The 20,055-nt window shown below is 36.6% G+C and overlaps 1 protein-coding gene across 3 annotated transcripts; it reads right to left on the bottom strand.

Annotated features, from left to right (window-relative positions):
• Positions 1-613: 613 nt before the first annotated feature.
• On the bottom strand, positions 614-15,447 carry LOC122015138 (noroxomaritidine/norcraugsodine reductase-like). Of its 3 annotated transcripts, none has more exons than XM_042571870.1 (5): positions 15,316-15,447; positions 15,032-15,239; positions 14,729-14,945; positions 14,511-14,617; positions 614-931 (listed from the first exon to the last, which is right to left on the bottom strand). In XM_042571870.1, exons 1-5 carry the CDS (start codon positions 15,408-15,410, stop codon positions 755-757), a joined length of 804 nt encoding a protein of 267 aa, XP_042427804.1. In that variant the 5' UTR covers positions 15,411-15,447; the 3' UTR covers positions 614-754. The 3 variants fall into 3 exon arrangements, with proteins under 3 accessions (XP_042427804.1, XP_042427802.1, XP_042427803.1); XM_042571868.1 differs by lacking the exons at positions 14,511-14,617; positions 14,729-14,945; positions 15,032-15,239; positions 15,316-15,447 and adding exons at positions 1,042-1,148; positions 1,257-1,473; positions 1,554-1,761; positions 1,841-1,997; XM_042571869.1 differs by lacking the exon at positions 614-931 and adding an exon at positions 14,093-14,410.
• Positions 15,448-20,055: the final 4,608 nt, after the last annotated feature.

The following is a 20,055-nucleotide window of genomic DNA, read 5'->3' as shown; positions in this document are numbered from 1 at the left end:
CTTATTATTAATTTTATTATATCAATAATTTATTTCTTATAAATTTTTTTTTTAAATTTCTAAAAAAACCTTTTTTTAATTATTCATAAATGTTCAATATTTTTATATTTATTTTTTACTTTTGATTCTTTTTATATAATTTACTATTATCTTTCTATTTGCTATATTATTTAACCTTTTTATTATTCATGTGTTGTCATTACAAAAGAAGATGCGCTCAACGCAAGCAAAGCCAAGAAGATTTGTCCTACTATTTAAAAAATAATAAAAAGGTTAAATAATATAGCAAATAGAGAGATAATAGTAAAATATATTTTAAAAAAAGTTTTCATGTGTTTGTCTGACACAACACATGAACCAAATTTCCAAGACAAAGACAAATACCGAGATCACAAGAATCAAATTTGAATACCAAGATAAAGTTTGACCAGAGCAATAAATTCGATAATGGCATCACAATCCTATCATATTTAGCATATAATTATTTGACAAGAGTTCAAGGCAAATTGCATTTCTTTATTAATGATAATAATAATGATTTAGAAGGATATTATTTGATAAGAGTTTAAACATCCTCACTTCTTCACCATTAATACTGGGCTCATATAGTTGGTTTATTAAAAGAGTCAACTTTATTTTCAATGATTTTATTTATAATCCTTTGGTATACCATCGATATGGATTGCAATTACCTTTACAATCTACAATATACTCGTCGAACACCCACCTTACTCGAAGATACCTCCATAGCTACTTAGTGATTTCCGTTGATAATTCTACCTCCGTCGACGACGATAACCTGACCATTCACGTAGCAAGAAGGAGGGAGGCAAAGGAAGGCCACGACGCCGGCCACATCCTCCGGCTCCCCCAAACGCCCAAGAGGCACGCGATGATTTTCCCTTGCCACAAATTCCTCATCTTCCAGCAACTGCCACAACAAACAAATTCATATTCATCGGCCAAAATCAAATTTTTTTTTTTTTTTTGGTAGATAATCTTTTCTTTTCTAGATAACAAAAAGCAGCTGTGTTCACTTACAAAGTCAACGAGTGGTGTTTTTATGCATCCTGGAGCTACACTGTTTGTTCTAATGTTATCTTTGGCCCATTCACATGCAAGATTTCTCGTCAGTTGATTTATTGCTCCTAATCAAATGGGGAAAAAACATAGAGAAGAAGAAGAAGAAGATCGATGCAAATAGTTCATCTTCCAAATGATCAAACCAAATTCAATGAACAATGTGCAAGAAGTACCTTTGGACGATCCATACACAGACAGATAATCCTGGCCAATGAAGCCAGAGATGGAGGTGATGAACACAATACTGCCGCCTCCACAAGCCCTAAGGAGGGGGTAAGCGAGTTGGCTCAAGTGGAACGCCGATTCCAGGTTTGTGCTGATCACGAGCTTGAAATCCTCCAGTGTTTGCTCCACCGTCGGTTTGGAGACCACCGTCCCTGCATTGTTAACCTGCGTGCAAAACGAAAAAGATTAAGATTTGATTTAGGCTTTAGAAGGGGAAGAAAAGAAAAAAGGGGGGGAATTAATACCAGAATGTTGAGCTTCCCGTCGAATTGGGACTTCACCGTCGCCATGAGCTTCTCTCTCTCGATTGGGGAGGAAACGTCGCAGACAGATCCAGTGACTTTGAGCTTGGAATCGCGCCATTTCTGCAGGCACTTCTCCAGATCTGCTTCGCTGCGGGCGCAAGTGTGCACCGCCGATCCAAGTCTGGCGAGCTCCTCGACGATCGCATACCTAAATTAAGCTTGATGGATGAGTAGAAATATATAGATGGAAAGAGATGGAGTAGTATTCGATCGAGGAATGTAACTACCCGATTCCCTTGGAGCCTCCGGTGACCAGAGCAGTCGTCCCGGCGAGAGACCATCTGTTTGTGTCAATAGGAGCGTGTTCTTGGACGCTGCTCATGCTTCTATTTTCGGAAAGTAAACTCCCCGTTGAGATTGAGGAGAGAGAAGAAGACAAGGCATGCCATTTCTTATACTATTTCGATCACCCTGGTAAACGGCGGAGAAAATCAACGCCATTATTTTTGGGGACCAGATCGATTTTTTACCATAATAATTTATTGAGGGTAGTTAATTATGGATGGTCCGATTCAACTGTATCTGTAGGTATCCAATGTGAACACGTTGTTGGAATTCAATGGATTGAGTTATTTACTTTAAAATTTTTCAAAATGGATTACATTTTTTTTATTGACACGGAATTGATTACTTCAACTTTATCGTCTTGTTTAAGTGATTTGATGTGGCGGAGACGGCAGAGGCACGTGGCAGGTTCATGACTAGCTCAGCGTGGAATTGGATCGGCCCGACTAAAATTTGAGCTTGGATCAAACTAGTCCGACTCAAGTCAGACCAACTCACGGTCAAGCCCGAATCAAGCCATCTGAGCTTGGCTCAGGTAAACATACCGAAAGATTACATCACGCGACCATAGTCCGGCTTGATCTAAGTTCGACGGAAGACTCGATTAGATGGGCAGAAGAGTGGGTGATGTGGTACAAACAGGTTCTCAGCATGCAAGATGTGCAAGATGTGTAAAATGGGGTGTGAACACAATCCACAATCCAAAAACGTGAGCTGATGAGCCAGAAATGTGCGGAGTGTCGGGTGAAAACTTTCCTACCCTTTTAATTAGTACCGGCCCCTTAATCGATATAGAGAGATAGATATAAAATTACAGATCATAGATATATAATAAGATAAATTTAAAGTCGAAAATTAATTTCTAATTATTATACCAGGAAATAAACTTTCCCACTCTTCGAAGAGCGTATAAAAAGGCATCTATACACACGAGCATATGTACGCGCATAAAATATTTTTCTTCTGCAAGTATATTTTCTTTTTCTCGTGTTAAAGGAGTTTCGTCATAAGTTCACCTCCCAACTAACTCTTTTTGATCTTCTCAACTTTCCTAGAGCATTCGTGATCGTTGAAAACCTTCATCGGAGCTAGATATATGTATACTCAACGGGTGTCCCGAATCCCTTGCATTTCTCAACCCACTAGGAACCTGCTCGATGAGATGTGACTCGATAACGACCAACCTGACTGGCATCCGACATGCCAAGAGTACTCTACTTTGATGTTTCAAAGAGTCAATCCATGTCATAAAAGGCGATTTGTTCTCCCTCAGGGTCTCCGTTAATTCATTTCTAAATCAATACAGAGAAGATAAATCACGAGTAGTTACTAATCATTAGTACATGTGGCAAGGCATGAGGTGGAGGTATGCTCGGACATGCTAAATTTTGATCCTAAAATTTTATGTAATAACACCTCATGTCGTAATGATCACACCACCTCAAGGAGACCTTGAAGAGTCAACCCATTGTGGCAAAAGGTGAATACGCTCGCCCCAAGTGCCCCCGCTAACCCGTCCCAACGCCAACACGGAAGAAGTAAATCACGGGCGGCTACTAGCCTTTAGAATAGCGACTAGCATATAAGGGAGGTTTTTACGTCGGTTTTGTCGAGATTCGAGCCCCAGACCTCATTGTTGCAACACCTCATGCGCTAGTCACTAGACTCATCCGAGGGGACCCTTGAAGAGTCAACCCATGATCCATCCCCACATCGCAATCATAACATGATTATTTAGTCCAAAGACAAACCAAAAAAAATCAAACTTTATTTTTCAAATGAAACTGATGCGTACGTAAATATCATTTAATAACTAATTAAGTGTCGGACACAAACAATATGTAGCCGGAGGTATTAGCCGAATTTAAATATACTGAATTTAAATTCTCTTATATGTTAAAATGACTTGAGCTGATAATCTCAGGCTGCCAGCAAGGACTGGTTTTCTGACCACGGAGTGGCTGAGTGAGCAGAGTGTCAGAGCAGCAAAGTCGACTGAAGGTCGACCGGGCCGAGCAACAAGACAGGTCGATCGGGCGAGTAGTGAGACCGACCGGGCGTACAGAGGGAGGACGACCGAGCGAGCGAAGATGATGACTGGGCGAACGAAGGGGTCGACCGAGCAGCGAGGTCGGGTAGGTAGAATGGTCGGTCGAGCGAACAGCGAGACAGGCTGAACGAGCGAAGAGGCTGACCGAGGCCTGCGAATGACGCAATTTCCTTGAAACAGATTCGCTCACCTCCGACTGTGCTTCGAGGCTTACTCGGGTCGTTTGTTTCCCAGGATACAACGGCGAAACCGCAATCTCTACCTAGCACTGGTGGTTGCGACGAACTGAGAAATACCCGAATGCTATCACCAGGGTTCTGTCGAGTGGTTAAGCGTTGATGAAAAAGAATAATCCAAGTGGTAAAATGTCGATTAATTTATTTGGGCGTGCATAGGTCGTGCTCGTACATTGCACCCTCCCTACGCAGCCACACACAAGAGCAAGCTTCTACTCATTTATTTGTTCACAACACACATTCTTGTGAAATAATATAAATCAACCATCAAGCCTTGAAACTTCCAATGTGGGACTAAAATCTTCTTCACAATGGAGCTTCTTTCTTCTTCCCTCTCTTCTCCATTCACTCATTTTCAACAATCTCCCACATGAATGAAGATAGAGTAAGTGATAACATCTAGCAGTTGAGTTAAGTATAGGATAGGTAGATTTTACCCTTTGAACCCTCCCTTGTAAAGATTTGGTTGCTTACTGGCTGATAGTAGACACGATGTCCTTGAACTATACTGTCGTTTGTGTAAGCAATGAAAAATCTCACCCAAGACTCTCCCTGATATAACTCAGTTCTCATGAGTGTGTTCGTTCTTGGCCATGAACACGCCTGGTTCTGTGAGAAGCTCTAAGAATTGTGCCTCCAATTCTCTTCAAAGCGGTCTCACTTCTTTCTCACATAGGTGATCCCTCAAGAATTGTCATCTACTCTTCTTGATAATTAAAAGCCCATCAGCTTACCCTGATCTAGTCATTGTTTCATTGGGCTACCCCCCCCCCCCCACAGTGTGTCTAGTCAGTGTAGATTAGTTATCCCTTTGAGCCTAGTTCTTGGGATCTTCAATCAGCATAGGTTGGGTGTCCTCTGCACTGATCGCTGACAACGACATCAAGCTCATTCCTCGTGATGAGCTTGCAACTAACTCTCAATTTAACCCTTTGGTTAGCGGATCTGCTAGGTTATCCTTTGACTTCACATAGTCAACAGTGATAACTCCCGTTGAGAGTAGTTGTCTAATGGTATTATGTCTACGACGTATATGCCTAGACTTACTATTATACATTTGACTCTGTGTCCGGCCAATTGCTGATTGACTATCGCAATATATGTAAATTATCAGCACAGGTTTCGATCATCTCGGAATATCTTCTAAGAATTATCGTAATCATTCAATCTCTTCACCATATTTGTCAAGAGCTACAAACTCAGATTCGATCGTGGATCTGGTTATTACGGTTTACTTAGAAGATTTCCAGAAAATGGCTGCACCTGCTAGAGTGAAGACATATCCACTCGTAGACTTAGAGTCTTTTATATCAGATATCCAATTTGCATCGCTATATCCTTTGATCACAGCGGGATATCTCGAATAGTGCAGTCCATATTTACGAGTATACCTCAAGTACCTCAATACTCTTGTTATCCCTTTTCAGTACTCAACACCGGGATTACTCGTATATCTACTCAGTTTATTTACTGCGTAAGCTAAGTCTGGTCGTGTACAACTCATTAAGTACATTAGACTTTCAATCACTCGAGAGTATTCTAGCTAAGAGATACTTCACCTCGATTTTTTGATAGATGTTGGCTCGTATCTATCAGCGTTCGTGCCAACGCAGTATCACCTTTGGTGAATTTCTCAAGAATCTTGTCCATGTAATGGGGCTGACTAAGAACAAGTCTTTCTGTTGTTCTAAGAATTTTGATCCCTAGAATTACATCAGCTATGCCCATGTCTTTCATATCGAATCTTGAGTTCAACATCCCTTTTGTGAATTTGATTATCTTATCATTACTCCCAATGATAAGTATGTCGTCTACATAGAGGCACAAAATGATATAGTCACTCTCTGTGGCTTTCATGTAGACACATTTGTCACATTCATTGATTTTGAATCCACATTCCTTCATGACATTATCAAATTTCTCATGCGACTGCTTTGGTGCTTGTTTCAACCCATATAATGACTTCACCAATTTACAAACCTTGTTTTCCTGTCCTGGCATAGAAAACCCTTCAGGTTGGTCTATGTAGATTTTCTCTTCTAAATCCCCATTTAGAAAGGCTGTCTTTACATTCATTTGATGTATTTCGAGATTCCATAGAGCGGCGAGAGCCAACAATACTCTAATGGAAGTTATTCTCGACACCGAAGAATACGTATCAAAGTAATCAAGGCCTTCTCGTTGTCGGTATCCTTTGATTACCAATCTGGCCTTGTACTTATCGATTGTGCCATCTGATTTCATTTTCTTCTTGAAGATCCACTTGTAACCTAGTGGTTTACTTTCCGGAGGAAGATCCACAAGTTTCCAAGTATGATTTTATAAGATAGATTCTATCTCAGATGCAATTGCCTAGTGATTTCATTTTTATGTTTCACACATCGCAGCGACATGTATTCCATTGATATACTACTGAAAGCCCAAGACACCTGATACTATCTACTTTATGTGGTTTATGAGTTGAAGACTTTTTCTCAAAAAAGAAAAAATCTACGTCTGTTGCCGAACCCTTTTCAGTGTGTAGTTCATATTTTTGTGATCTTGAACTTCTAAGTTCTATGTACCTCTCCTACATAATCATATACGGATACATTGTACAAATTATCGAGATGTAAACCTTTTGTTGAATCGATAAGAGATCAATTGGTTTGGTTGTAGGACCAAAGCTTAGAATCTTGAGATCCTATAATTTTATTAAATTATATTTAAAACAATATTTATCATATGTACTAACTTTCAGTACACAGTATCAATTTGAACATTGTATCAGTATTATGAACTATAATTAAAATTACCAATTTAATAGTATATATGAACAGTCCATTATAATTCTAAAAGTGTTGCATCTTTATAGTCTACCAGATGAATATAAGGTGTCTCATAATGGCAAAATAAAAAAAAACATACTTTTTTATCTTGGGAATTTATTTGCTAGTATATCTTTTACTTTACCTTTATTTCCTTATAAAATAAAGGAAAAGATTAACTTGGATGAAATCCTTGTGGTCCACAATCAATCTAATATTAATATTAATATTATTTTAAAAGAATTAACTAAATATTAAATTAATTTAGTTGAAAAAGTATTTAGAATATTGAACATGAGGTAATACAGTAAATGTACAACTAAGTTATACATTTAAATCTTTAAATAAATAAGTTTTTATTACATTACTTATGATTAAATCAAATAATATTAAATTATATTTTATTCCCCATAATCTTGGTTATGTGATTACATGGTAATCACATAACCAAAGTTATAGCTGATAACTTGAATCAAACGCACCCTAAGTGTTCTTAAGCAAAAGTCCTAATGGATTCTAGGCAGGTGGAAAACTCTAGGGGAGGTAACCCTAGGTCCTAGGGGTGGTAATCCTAGATGAAAAGTCCTAGCTGCGGTTAAGCAACGAAGTCCTGGTCCAGGGGACTGGGTGAAGTCTTGGCGGGTCGAGAACTATGGGTGAAATCCTAGTGTCGAGGACTCTAGGTGAAAATACTGGAGTCGTGGACTAGGTGAAAGTCTGGACGGGCGTGGAGCAGACGTTCAACATAAAGTTCTGAAGTTTCGGACGTTGAGCAAAAGTCTAAACAGTCTGGAGGACCGGTCTGACAAAAAGGTAATTTCTCCTTAGAGCAGTATGTGAGGACGGGTTCCTTGAAAGGGAACAGTAGGTGTCGATTTGACATAGGGTTTCCCTGAAATCCGAAAGTCAGAACCGAACAGTCCAGAGACTGTCAAAGTTACATTTTATATTATTTGCTTATTTCTCTAACTCTATTTCGCAGGAAACTAACACTTTGCAGGTTGAAGTTTGCGGCTTTGATCGGTAGACCGAACCTCCGAATTGGTCGATCGAACCTTGGAGATCAAATTAGCTTGCGGTTAAAGTTCGACCAAGGGATCGGTTAACCAAACCTCGAGTTCAGTCAACCGAACGGTGGATAGGCACTGACTTAATCACACCAGGTTGATCGGACTAGATAAGCTAGTGAGGAAAGCCGAATTAGTCGACCGAATGACAGGATCGATCGACCGAACGAAGACTCTATTCAAAGCGACAGAATTTGGACGGGAAGTTGGGTAGGTTCAGAAGGTTCGATTGACCGAACACCCGGATTGGTCGACCTATCAGGGGAAAGTCAAAGACTGATCCCGAGATCCGTGGATCTGAATCAGGTCTAGCTCGGCTATAAAATAAGGTTTGACCAGCAACTTCGAAGACAGACATTGACACATCATTCAGAACTACTTCAGCTCTCGTGCGCTGCTTCGACAATTAACGAACGACTGCTAATTCTATTATTGTCAGTAACTTTATTTTATTACTATTTTACTTTAAGTTTGTAATCATTGTTCATGCTTATAGTGTTCACGGATCTTGGAGTAGGAGTAGTCAAAGGCTCCAAATAAAGTAACCAAAAGTGTTAATACTTGCTTAATTCTATCTTCTTTTCCGCTGTGTTTTATACTATGTTTTGTGAAAACATGAAAAGCCACGAGTGTTATTCACCCCCTCTAGCACGCATCGATCTTATAATTGGTATTAGAGCAGGGCTGCTCTAAATCGGTACAACTATCATTTGGGCATTTTTCGTCGCTTTTTCATTCATTTTTTTAAAATAAATTCTTACGTCTTTTTTCTATTTTCAAATTTTTACTATAAGTCTGGATTGGTTTAATAAGTTCTCTTGACAAATTTGTCGATTCGTCGAATTTTTCTTGAAACTGGTGTAACACAATTCGAGCCGATTTTTTTCTTTATTCTCTTTTATACCGCATTACTAATCCAAGACTAAGTCTTGGAACAACTTTCAGTGTTTTTGTTTTTGCAAGATCTTAACTAAATGACCCATCAAGAAGGCTACAATACCGCAAGCCCGCCACTCTTGTCCAGCGAAAATTTTGACTACTGGAAGAGTCGAATGGAGTACCACCTCAAAACGCAGGTGGAAATGTGGATAATAATCTAGACGGGATTCACTTATCCCATCGAAGATGGAGCTCTTGTCCCCTGTGACAAATAGGGCGCGCCAACCCACAAGAAAATTGAAGCCGATGCGAAGGCAACCCAGACCTCCAATGTGACTTAACCAAAGAAGAATTGAACTGGGTCGGCCCCTTTAGCAGCTCCAAAGAACTATGGGAAAAACTAATCGAGCTGCACGAGGGCACCTCGGACACTAAAGTAAGCAAACGAGACTTAATTTTGAATAAACTATACAATATTAAAATGTAGGATGGTGAGTCGGCGAGGCAACTCCATGCTTGGATCCAAAACCTACTTAACGGTCTCCACGCAATTGATCAGAAGGTAGAAAATCGTGATATTATAAGGTATGCTCTCAATGCTTTTCCAAGGAACACTTTGTGGACATCAATGGTTGATACTTACAAAGTTTCCAAAGATCTCTCTCAAATTAGATTAGATGAATTATTTTTGGAATTTGAATTTCATGAATAGACTAATGCATTGTTGGTTGAGAAAGGTATTACTTTGGTCATAGGTGCAAGCAGAATGAGGGAACCAAAAATCAAGCATCGAACCAAACCTGAGTCTGAAGACGAATCTGATTGGAAGAAGATGACGAAATTATCGCCAACTCATGAATCTAGTTCGAAAATTGAACAAGAAGAAGAAAAGATTCACCAAAAAGGAGATCAAGAAGGTGATCCAGTCGAAGACAATACAACCAAGTCCAAAGGCCAAGTCAGAAGTCACCTGCTACGGTTGCAACAAGAAAGGACATATCAAAGGCAACTGTCGAAACCAGAAGAAAACGAAGAAGCAACGGAAGAAGAAAGCACTGCAGGCAACATGGGATGAATCTTTATCAGAAGATTCTGACGAAGATCTTGAATAGACAAGCTTCCTTGCACTTTTGGCCTGAGAATAAGTCATAGAGTCTGAATCTGAAGCTAGAGTGGAATCAAAAATAAAGTCTGAAAGAAGCCATGGATCCGTATCTGTTTCCGAGTTCTCTGATTATTGGTACTCAAGTCGATGATTTACAAAATTTAATTTCATATCTATTAAGGAAGTTGGCCAAATCAAATATTCGGGTCAAGTCATTCCAAAAGGAGGTAACAATCATTAAGGAAGTGACTAATCGAAGCTCTTTGACTAAATCTATTCAGACTGAAACTTCAACTCAAGTCCAACAACTTGAGGAATAAAATTCCAACCTGAAAAGTCAAGTTAAGGAATTAAATGATACATTGGAACAATCCACCTTGGGTTCCAAGAATTTTTATCTGATTCTTGGAAAATAAAGAGTCATATACAGTCGATCCGGACTTGGGTATAAGGCTAAACATAAATTTAGATCTTCCTTGTCTCTTGTAAATCGATCAAATAGAAACTTAGTCCAAGCATGAGTCCTCAAGTCTAATCTCATTAATCAAGTTAGACTTGATCAATATTGGATCTCCAAGAATCAAATTCACTATCTTGGTAGACCTTGTCGAGGCTATGATCCAGGGGGAGCAAATAGAAAAACCATTTTCATTAGATAAACTTGATTAATACTTGATTTACTATTTTTTCTTTATATATGCTTAGATTAGAATAGATAAAGACTTAGACTTGATCTACACTTGACTAGTTAGACTTAGGATTTTCAGGAAAAAAAATTAAATATTTAATTTCTTTAAAAGATGTTGTCTAGAAGTGGTTGATGATCCAATAACTAAGAAGGTTTAGTGTCTTGCCAGTCTGAAAGTCAATTATTGAAATGAATATTTAATTGACTAACTGTTAAACCTTAGCTTAACTCAAATATAAATTAATTCTTAGATGTTAATCTAAATTGAAGATTAAAATTAACTATCTCACAAAACTTATAAGATTTCCTGATTGATAATATAGAAAAGGATGAGATGGATTTAGTTTTAAAATTAATTTAAACTTAACTTAATCTTTTGCATATTTTATAGAAAAGGGTGAGATGTTATTATATTAGGTTATATGATTAAAATTTGACGTGATTGTGTCGTTTTTGAATATTTTAACCATTGAACTAATACTTAATAATCATATCTACCTCTTTCGTCTTAATCTAAAGACAGATTCAATGGGGACGAGCGAATTACTTTTTGCTAGACAGATTTAACAATGCCAAAATTCATTCGTCAGTGCAATCATACACCAAGTAATGTGTTTGCTAAATCTGACAATTTGAACCATATGAAATAACTTAACATCAAATGAGTTTGTGATATTTTTATCAAACTTTTATAAGTTTAAAAATTCATTATTCTTAATTTGTGCTATCTAATTTATGTTTAAGGGTATGAATATATTAAGAAGGATTTCAGAAGTGTATTAATATTTATTTAAAGTGATTTGGAGTTCTCAAGTTCCATTAGTCAATTTCAAATGAAAATTAGCTAATGTTCCTAATGGGAATTCAAAAGTTTGATTTTTTTTTTTAACTAAGAGAATCTAAGAATTTATTGGTGGAGCTGATTAGTAAGTATTATTATCATAGACCTTTTAATGAATTTATGATAAATTTTATCAAGACTTTATAAGTTTAAAAATTCAATGTAAAGATAAGACGAAATTAGCTGATATATCCAGAAAACTTTGAATCAATTTAAATCAAAATCAATATACTCATATAAACATCTATAAGGTAAATAGTCCTAATAAATTTTTGAATGGGAAAGGAGGAAGAATATAATGGAAATGTGATACATGATTTTAATATTATGAAACATAGGTGGATGAAATGAGCAATCTCAAAACTTACATGTGCAGTTTAGTAAAATACCGAAATTATTATAACAACGGTGTTTTTTTTTTTTTTTTGCGTAAATGATTTTTTTCCTTTTTTTTTATTTTTTATATACAAAATATATGGAAAAAAATAAACATAAAAGCATTTGTATTAAAATTATTATAAAATACTAAAATAAACTAACTCAATTTAATCAATTTTAAAAATGAAAGAACTATTAATTAACTTAATAAAATTATTTTAATTTGATTAAAATCATGAATTGTTATATCTATTTAAAAAAAATAAATCCGCCACATTAAGGTAGTGTCCTTTTGGTGTGCCACAGTAAAGTTTGGAATCGAATTAAAATAGAACAAATCTAAATCAATTAAATTGAATTTGTTTTTTACAAATTCAACTGATTAAATTTTATCATCAAAATTGAATAAATCAAACTAATAAAAATTAATTAATTCAGTTAATTAACAAATAAAACATTCAGTTATTGATAAAATCAGTCAAGTTTAGTAGCTGTCCGATTCAAATATATCAATCCACTAATGATATTTTAGTTTAATGGATTTAATTTTAAAATCTAACAGAGTAAATTTAAAAATTAATAGTTTTTTGAAATTAAATTTCTAAATTAACCAATGGATTTTTGAATTCTATTTATTTGATAGATTAATTCGATTTCTTTTCTCTAGCTACAATTGGGTGATTTTTTTCTAAAATTTTTTACCAGCAGTAGGAAAACAAATAATGAATAAATATGTGAAATTGGGGTAGTTATTTATAAGCCAGTTATCTTATGAAATTTCGATAATTCATTGGAAGTCAAAGAGCCCGTTATCGTTTTTTTTATTCACAATGTTTATTAAATATTATATAAAAAAAAGAAATTTAAATATTATAAAAAAAGAAATATAAATATTAGAAAAAAATAAATTTGGATGAATAGTTTTTTTTTTTTGTTGAAAACACAACGGCGTGCATATTTATCTTATTATTAATTTTATTATATCAATAATTTATTCTTATAAATAATTTTAAAATTTCTAAAAAAAACTTTTTTTAATGTATTCATAAATTTTCTATATTTTTATATTTATTTATACTTTTGATTTTTTATATAATTTACTAATATCTTTATATGTGCTATATTATTTAACCTTTTTATTATTTTTTAAATAGTAGGACAAAGTATTTGGCTTGTGCTTGTGTTGAGCGCATCTTCTTTTCTTCTTTTGTAATAAATCTTTTAATCCTCCCCAATATCAATTGATGACACGTAGGTTCATGTGTTGTTATTATAAAAGAATTTCTTCTTTTGTAATAAATCTTTTAATCCTCCCCAATATCAATTGATGACACGTAGGTTCATGTGTTGTTATTATAAAAGAAGATGCGCTCGACACAAGCACAAGTCAAAGCTTAGAGATGACAATTTCATTCGAACCCGATAAAAAATTTGATATCCAATTCAAATGAAGAAGAATATGAAGAGATTATCAATACTCGATATCCGACCCAAATACCTGATTAAATAATATATATACATATATTAATTAAAATTTTTTTTTATAAAATCAACTTGTTATTTTTGTTGATATTAGGAAGAGACTATATAGATGTTTAATCTATTTTTTTAATTATATATATATTTTTTAATAAGTTATTAATTTTAATATATTTTTGTTGATATCCGATTCTTTAATGGGTATGAATATATCCATTGGAGATCCTATACCCGATGAATATGAGAACTGAGGATATAGAATCTTATCCGAACCCGGCCTATTATCATCCCTAATTTATCCAACTATTTAAAAAATTAATAAAAAGGTTAAATAATATAGCAAATAGAGAGATAATAGTAAAATATATTTAAAAAAAACGTTTTCATGTGTTTGTCTGACACAACACATGAACCAAATTTCCAAGACAAAGACAAATACCGAGATCACAAGAATCAAATTTGAATACCAAGATAAAGTTTGACAAGAGCAATAAATTCGATAATGGCATCACAATCCTATCATATTTAGCATATAATTATTTGACAAGAGTTAAGGCAAATTGCATTTCTTTATTAATGATAATAATGATTTAGAAGGATATTATTTGATAAGAGTTTAAACATCCTCGCTTCTTCACCATTAATACTGGGCTAATAGAGTTGGTTTATTAAAAGAGTCAACTTTATTTTCAATGATTTTACTTATAATCCTTTGATATACCATCGATATGGATTGCAATTACCTTTACAATCTACAATATACTCGTCGAACACCCACCTTATTCAAAGATACCTCCATAGCTACTTAGTGATTTCCGTTGGCAATTCTGCCTCCGTCGACGACGATAACCTGACCATTCACGTAGCAAGAAGGAGGGAGGCAAAGGAAGGCCACGACGCCGGCCACATCCTCCGGCTCCCCCAAACGCCCAAGAGGCACGCGATGATTCTCCCTCGCCACAAATTCCTCGTCTTGCACCAACTGCCACAATAAACAAATTCATATTCATCGGCCAAAACCAATTATTTTTTTGGCAGATAATATTTTCTTTTCTAGATAACAAAAAGCTGTGTTCACTTACAAAGTCAACGAGTGGTGTTTTTATGAATCCTGGAGCTACACTGTTTGTTCTAATGTTATCTTTGGCCCATTCACAAGCAAGATTTCTCGTCAGTTGATTTATTGCTCCTAATCAAAATGGGGGAAAAAAACATAGAGAAGAAGAAGAAGAAGATCGATGCAAATAGTTCATCTTCCAAATGATCAAACCAAATTCAATGAACAATGTGCAAGAAGTACCTTTGGACGATCCATACACAGACAGATAATCCTGGCCAATGAAGCCAGAGATGGAGGTGATGAACACAATACTGCCGCCTCCACAAGCCCTAAGGAGGGGGTAAGCGAGTTGGCTCAAGTGGAACGCCGATTCCAGGTTTGTGCTGATCACGAGCTTGAAATCCTCCAGTGTTTGGTCCACCGTCGGTTTGCAGACCACTGTCCCTGCATTGTTAACCTGCATGCAAAACGAAAAAGATTAAGATTTGATTTAGGCTTTAGAAGGGGAAGAAAAGAAAAAGGGGGGGGTGGGGGAATTAATACCAGAATGTTGAGCTTCCCGTCGAATTGGGACTTCACCGTCGCCATGAGCTTCTCTCTCTCGCTTGGGGACGAAACGTCGCAGACAGATCCGGTGACTTTGAGCTTGGAATCGCGCCATTTCTGCAGGCACTTCTCCAGATCTGCTTCGCTGCGGGCGCAAGTGTGCACCGCCGATCCAAGTCGGGCGAGCTCCTCGACGATCGCATACCTAAATTAAGCTTGATGGATGAGTAGAAATATATAGATGGAAAGAGATGGAGTATTCGATCGAGGAATGTAACTACCCGATTCCCTTGGAGCCTCCGGTGACCAGAGCAGTCGTCCCGGCGAGAGACCATCTGTTTGTGTCAATAGGAGCGTGTTCTTGGACGCTGCTCATGCTTCTATTTTCGGAAAGTAAACTCCCCGTTGAGATTGAGGAGAGAGGATAAGACAAGGCATGCCATTTCTTATAGTATTACGATCACCCTGGTAAACGGCGGAGCAAATCAACGCCATTATTTTTGAACAGTAGGTCTTTTCTCATTATTTCTATTATAAATATTAGAATAATAAATAAATCGATTCAATTATCAACTGTCTTATCGAAAATAAAATTATAATATATTAAAATAATTTTAATTTGATTAAAATTAGTTTGAATTATTTATTTATTTATTTTTATAAAATATAATAAATGCATAATTGCTATACCTACTATGAAAAAGGCGGGGCGATTTTTTACCATAATAATTTATTGAGGGTAGTTAATTATGTATGGTCCGATTCAACTGTATCTGTAGGTATCCAATTTGAACACGTTGTTGGAATTCAACGGATTGAGTTATTTACTTTAAAACTTTTCAAAATGGATTACATTTTTTTTATTGGCACGGAATTGATTACTTCAACTTTATCGTCTTGTTTAAGTGATTTGATGTGGCGGAGACGGCAGAGGCACGTGGCAGGTTCATGACTCTCAGCGTGGAATTGGATCGGTCCGACTAAAATTTGAGCTTGGATCAAACTAGTCCGACTCAAGATTGAGCTCTACTCGAGTCAGTCCGACTCTCAGTTGAGCTCGACTCGAGTCAGACCAACTCACGGTCAAGCTCGAATCAAGCCATCTGAGCTTGGCTCAGGTAAACATACCGAAAGATTAGATCACGCGACCATAGTCCGGCTTGATCTAAGTTTGATGGAAGACTCGATTAGATGGACAAAAGAGTGGGTGATGTGCTACAAACAGGTTCTCAACATGCAAGAAGATGAGTAAGATGGGATGTGAACACAATCAGATCATCTCCAATCCATAGTTAAAACATCAAATTTGATGTCAAATTAGTATAAAAAAACTTCAATTCATACATCAAATTCCATATCAAATATGGTATGATGAATAGTGCAACATCATCTTTGATGATGTACTATTCACATAACCATATTTAATGTAAGAGATAATTTTTTATTTTATTTTATTATATAATTAATAAAATCAAATATAATTAATTTGTAATTATTATTTTCTTTATCTTTAGTTATAGGATATTTAAATGTAATTATTATTTATTATAAATTTAAATTAAGTGTATTTAATAGCATATTTAAATTTTATTATGTATAGTTGTAAATATTTAATTTATTAAAATTATTATTTTAAATTTATTTAATAGATTTTAATTATAATTATATTTACAAATTATCACTAATTTCATAAAACAATACAATAAAATATTTTAAAAAATTTATATGCATAAATGTAAAATACATTACCCATTAATTTCAAATATAATAATTATCATATAAACAAATTAATAAGAATAATAGAATATTCTAAAGAATATTCTTTTTTGGTATGATATGGTATGGATGGGTTGGAGTTGAAATAATATTTGGTATTGAAATTGTATCATTTTAATATGAAAATTACACTAAATTTAGTGTTATGGGTTGGAGATAGTCTCACAATCTAAGCTGATGAGCGAGAAATGTGCGGAGTGTTGGGTGAAAATTTTCCTACTCTTTTAATTAGTATCGGCACTTAATCGATAGAGAGATAAATATAAAAATACCGACCATATATATAGAAAGATAAATATAAAAATACAGATAATAGATATATAATAAGATAATTTAAAGTTGAAAATTAATTTCTAACTCTTATGCTAGAGATATCATGGTACACCGTCTATGTTACGTCCTGAAAATAAATTTTCCCACTCTTCGAAGGGTGTATTAAAAGACGTCTATACACACGAGCATATGTACGCGAATAAAACATTTTTGTTCTACAAGTATACTTCTTTTTCTCGTGTTAAAGGAGTTTCGTCAAAAATTCACCTCCCAATTAACTCTTTTAGATCTTCTCAATTTTCCTAGAGCATCCGTGTTCGTTGTAAACCTTCATCGGAGCTAAATGTATGCTCATTGGGTGCCCCGAATCCCTTGCATTGCTCAACCCACTAGGAACTTGCTCGATGAGATGTGACTCGATAACGAGCAACCTGACTAGCGTTCGACTTTCCAAGAGTACTCTACTTAGATGCCTCAAAGAGTCAATCCATGTGATAAAAGGTGATTCATTCTCCCTTAGGATCTCCATTAACTCATTCCTAGATTAATACGGAGGAAGTAAATCATGAGTGATTACTAGTCATTAGTATATATGGCAAGGTATGAGGTGGAGGTATGCTCGTACATGTCAACTTTTGATCTTAACATCTCATATAATAACACTTCATGTCTTAACCATAGCACCACCTCAAGGAGACCTTAAAAAGTCAACCCATGATGACAAAAGATGAATAAGCTTGTTCCTATCATCCCCGTTAATTCGTTCCAGGATCAATACGGCGGAGACTTAAAAGAGTCCACCCATGACCCATCCTCATTTCACAGTCATAACATGATTATTTAGTCCAAAAATAAACCAAAAAAAAAAAATCAAACTTTATTTTTCAAATGAAATTGATGCGTACGTAAAAATCATTTAATAACTAATTAAGTACTTCCAGGTAATTGTGACTTTACAATGAATTTAATACGAAAAAAAATTTAAAAAATATTTTAAATTTATAAGATAAGAAAGCTAGTTTAGATCAAAACCTCAATCTGGTCTATTCCAGGATCAAACACTCAAGTCATGCACAGCCCGAAGTCACTAGACCTCGATTCAGCCTGGTTAAGCTCAGACTTGATTAACTCTTATCGAGCCACACAGTGCCAGATCAGTAAGCATCGAACCTAGGCCGACCGGGAGGCACCTAGACAATGCCAAAATTCATTCATCAATGCAATCATACACCAAGTAATGTATTTACTAAATCTGACAATTTGAACAACCTTGATATGGAATAACTTAACACCAAATACAGCAACGCTAACTAGATATATGAATCAGACGGTAACAACTGAAGTTGAGGGTGGAGAAAAAAAATTCTATCTGCATTCTAAAGCTATTGGTAAATGAGACCAATGTCAATACGATAATGTGGCTCCTTGTATTGTAATTCGCTGATGATGCTGCTCGTGAATCTTACAGCAAAGAAAGGCCGAGTCAAAAGGGAAAGCAAGGAGTCACGATCAGAAAGCACCGAACTATTCGAAAGCTTATTGTGCGCAATCTGAAATGCATTTGATAGTATAAGCAGTCTTATAACCAAATCACACGAATGATTCTCGGAAAGAATTTCATAGCTGATATTACATAAGAAAAAAAAAATCAGAAAATAGGTGAAACTGTTTGTTCTTGTTTTCCAGATGCTCTATAGCTCGGAGCTTTTTGTTGTTGACCGAGTGGACCTTTGTTTCAAAGGAGGCAGACTACTTATTGAACCTCGCCAGCTGCATTGCCGGCTCGGTACTCTTCCCCTTCTCTACTTCCAGCAGCTCAGATAGATCGGCCTTTAATTGAACCACTTCAGACCTCATCTGCTCCAAACGCGGCATTGAAGCAGACAATTGGCCACTCGAAGTACGCAGTTGCTGGACTTTGTGCTCCAAATAGGCGAGCCTGTGGCACATTGTCAGACTCTCTATCCAGAACTGCAGCAACAAGCAAATGGTAAGTGTCGAACGGATAAAAAGTAAGTACAAAAGCAGTATACACACCCCTATGGATATTTGGGTGTGACTGTTGACGAGCTCCACCGGAGAGATGACTGTCGCACGAGCCTGAGTATCAGCCCATATATGTGCGAGCAATCCTTGAATCCTTATCTAGTACTCGGGGGTGAGGGATACTGGGTCGCCTGCACTGTGATACTCATCGATCGACAAATGAATGATCGCAGTTATTTGCCTCTGGTTGTTCGGACCAGAGGGATCTGAAGTCGTCCTGCCTAAAGACCGGGACGTTGGAACCGGTCGGATGGATGACACTTGGGCCGCTGATAAAAATGGTGGCATGAAAGCGACCGGCGATGCACAAATTGTCCCTTGAGGCAGCACGGACAATGAGAGTGTCCGATCAGAGGACAAGGAAGTCGGAACCTCTGTGACTCCCTACTTGAGAGGAGGAAGGGAGGTCTCGCCCCGCTCGGAGAAGGGTCGAGAGACGTCTAGTGTTGGGGTCTACGAGGCAAAAGTGGCAGAGCGGGAGGATGTTTCCGCGCGGCGTCTCTTGCGTTGTCGCAGTGGTTCACCAGAAGTAGTTGACTCCGAAGCCACCGCAATTAGAACCATTAACGGTCATTCTGGCGAAAGGTTCGTTGTTGCGGCAGCCGCATCACTTGCCGCCATCTGAATTCCCCCAACTGCACTCCCCAGGGCTCATGTTCCCTCTTCTTCGTCGATCGGATCCTCGTGAGAGGCGACCGGCTGCAGGCCGCGACTCTCCAACTTGGCCACGACCGTAGCATTGATCTCTGCGTCCACGAGTTTGCACTTGTCGGCCAGATGTGCTCGTTGCATGATTCTAGCTGCACAAAAGAAGAAAAATCAGTTAGATTCAAATATCGGAGAAAGAAGGAGCATACCTAGGTTAGACGGAAGTTTTGTGCGGACCGGACTTAGGCCAAACACGTAGAGGACTCCCTCCAGCAGCA

Source organism: Zingiber officinale, chromosome 8B (assembly GCF_018446385.1).
Source record: "Zingiber officinale cultivar Zhangliang chromosome 8B, Zo_v1.1, whole genome shotgun sequence".
Taxonomy (NCBI): Eukaryota; Viridiplantae; Streptophyta; class Magnoliopsida; order Zingiberales; family Zingiberaceae; genus Zingiber; species Zingiber officinale.
This window is presented reverse-complemented; position numbering and strand designations above follow the sequence as displayed.

Excerpts from the sequence above, each read along its gene's own strand:
- LOC122015138 (XM_042571870.1), bottom strand. The coding sequence starts at position 15,410 with ATGAGCAGCGTCCAAGAACACGCTCCTATTGACACAAACAGATGGTCT. Across the intron at positions 14,946-15,031 it reads ACGGGAAGCTCAACATTCTG|GTTAACAATGCAGGGACAGT; the intron begins GTATTAATTCCC and ends TTTTGCATGCAG. Across the intron at positions 14,618-14,728 it reads TGTGTATGGATCGTCCAAAG|GAGCAATAAATCAACTGACG; the intron begins GTACTTCTTGCA and ends CATTTTGATTAG.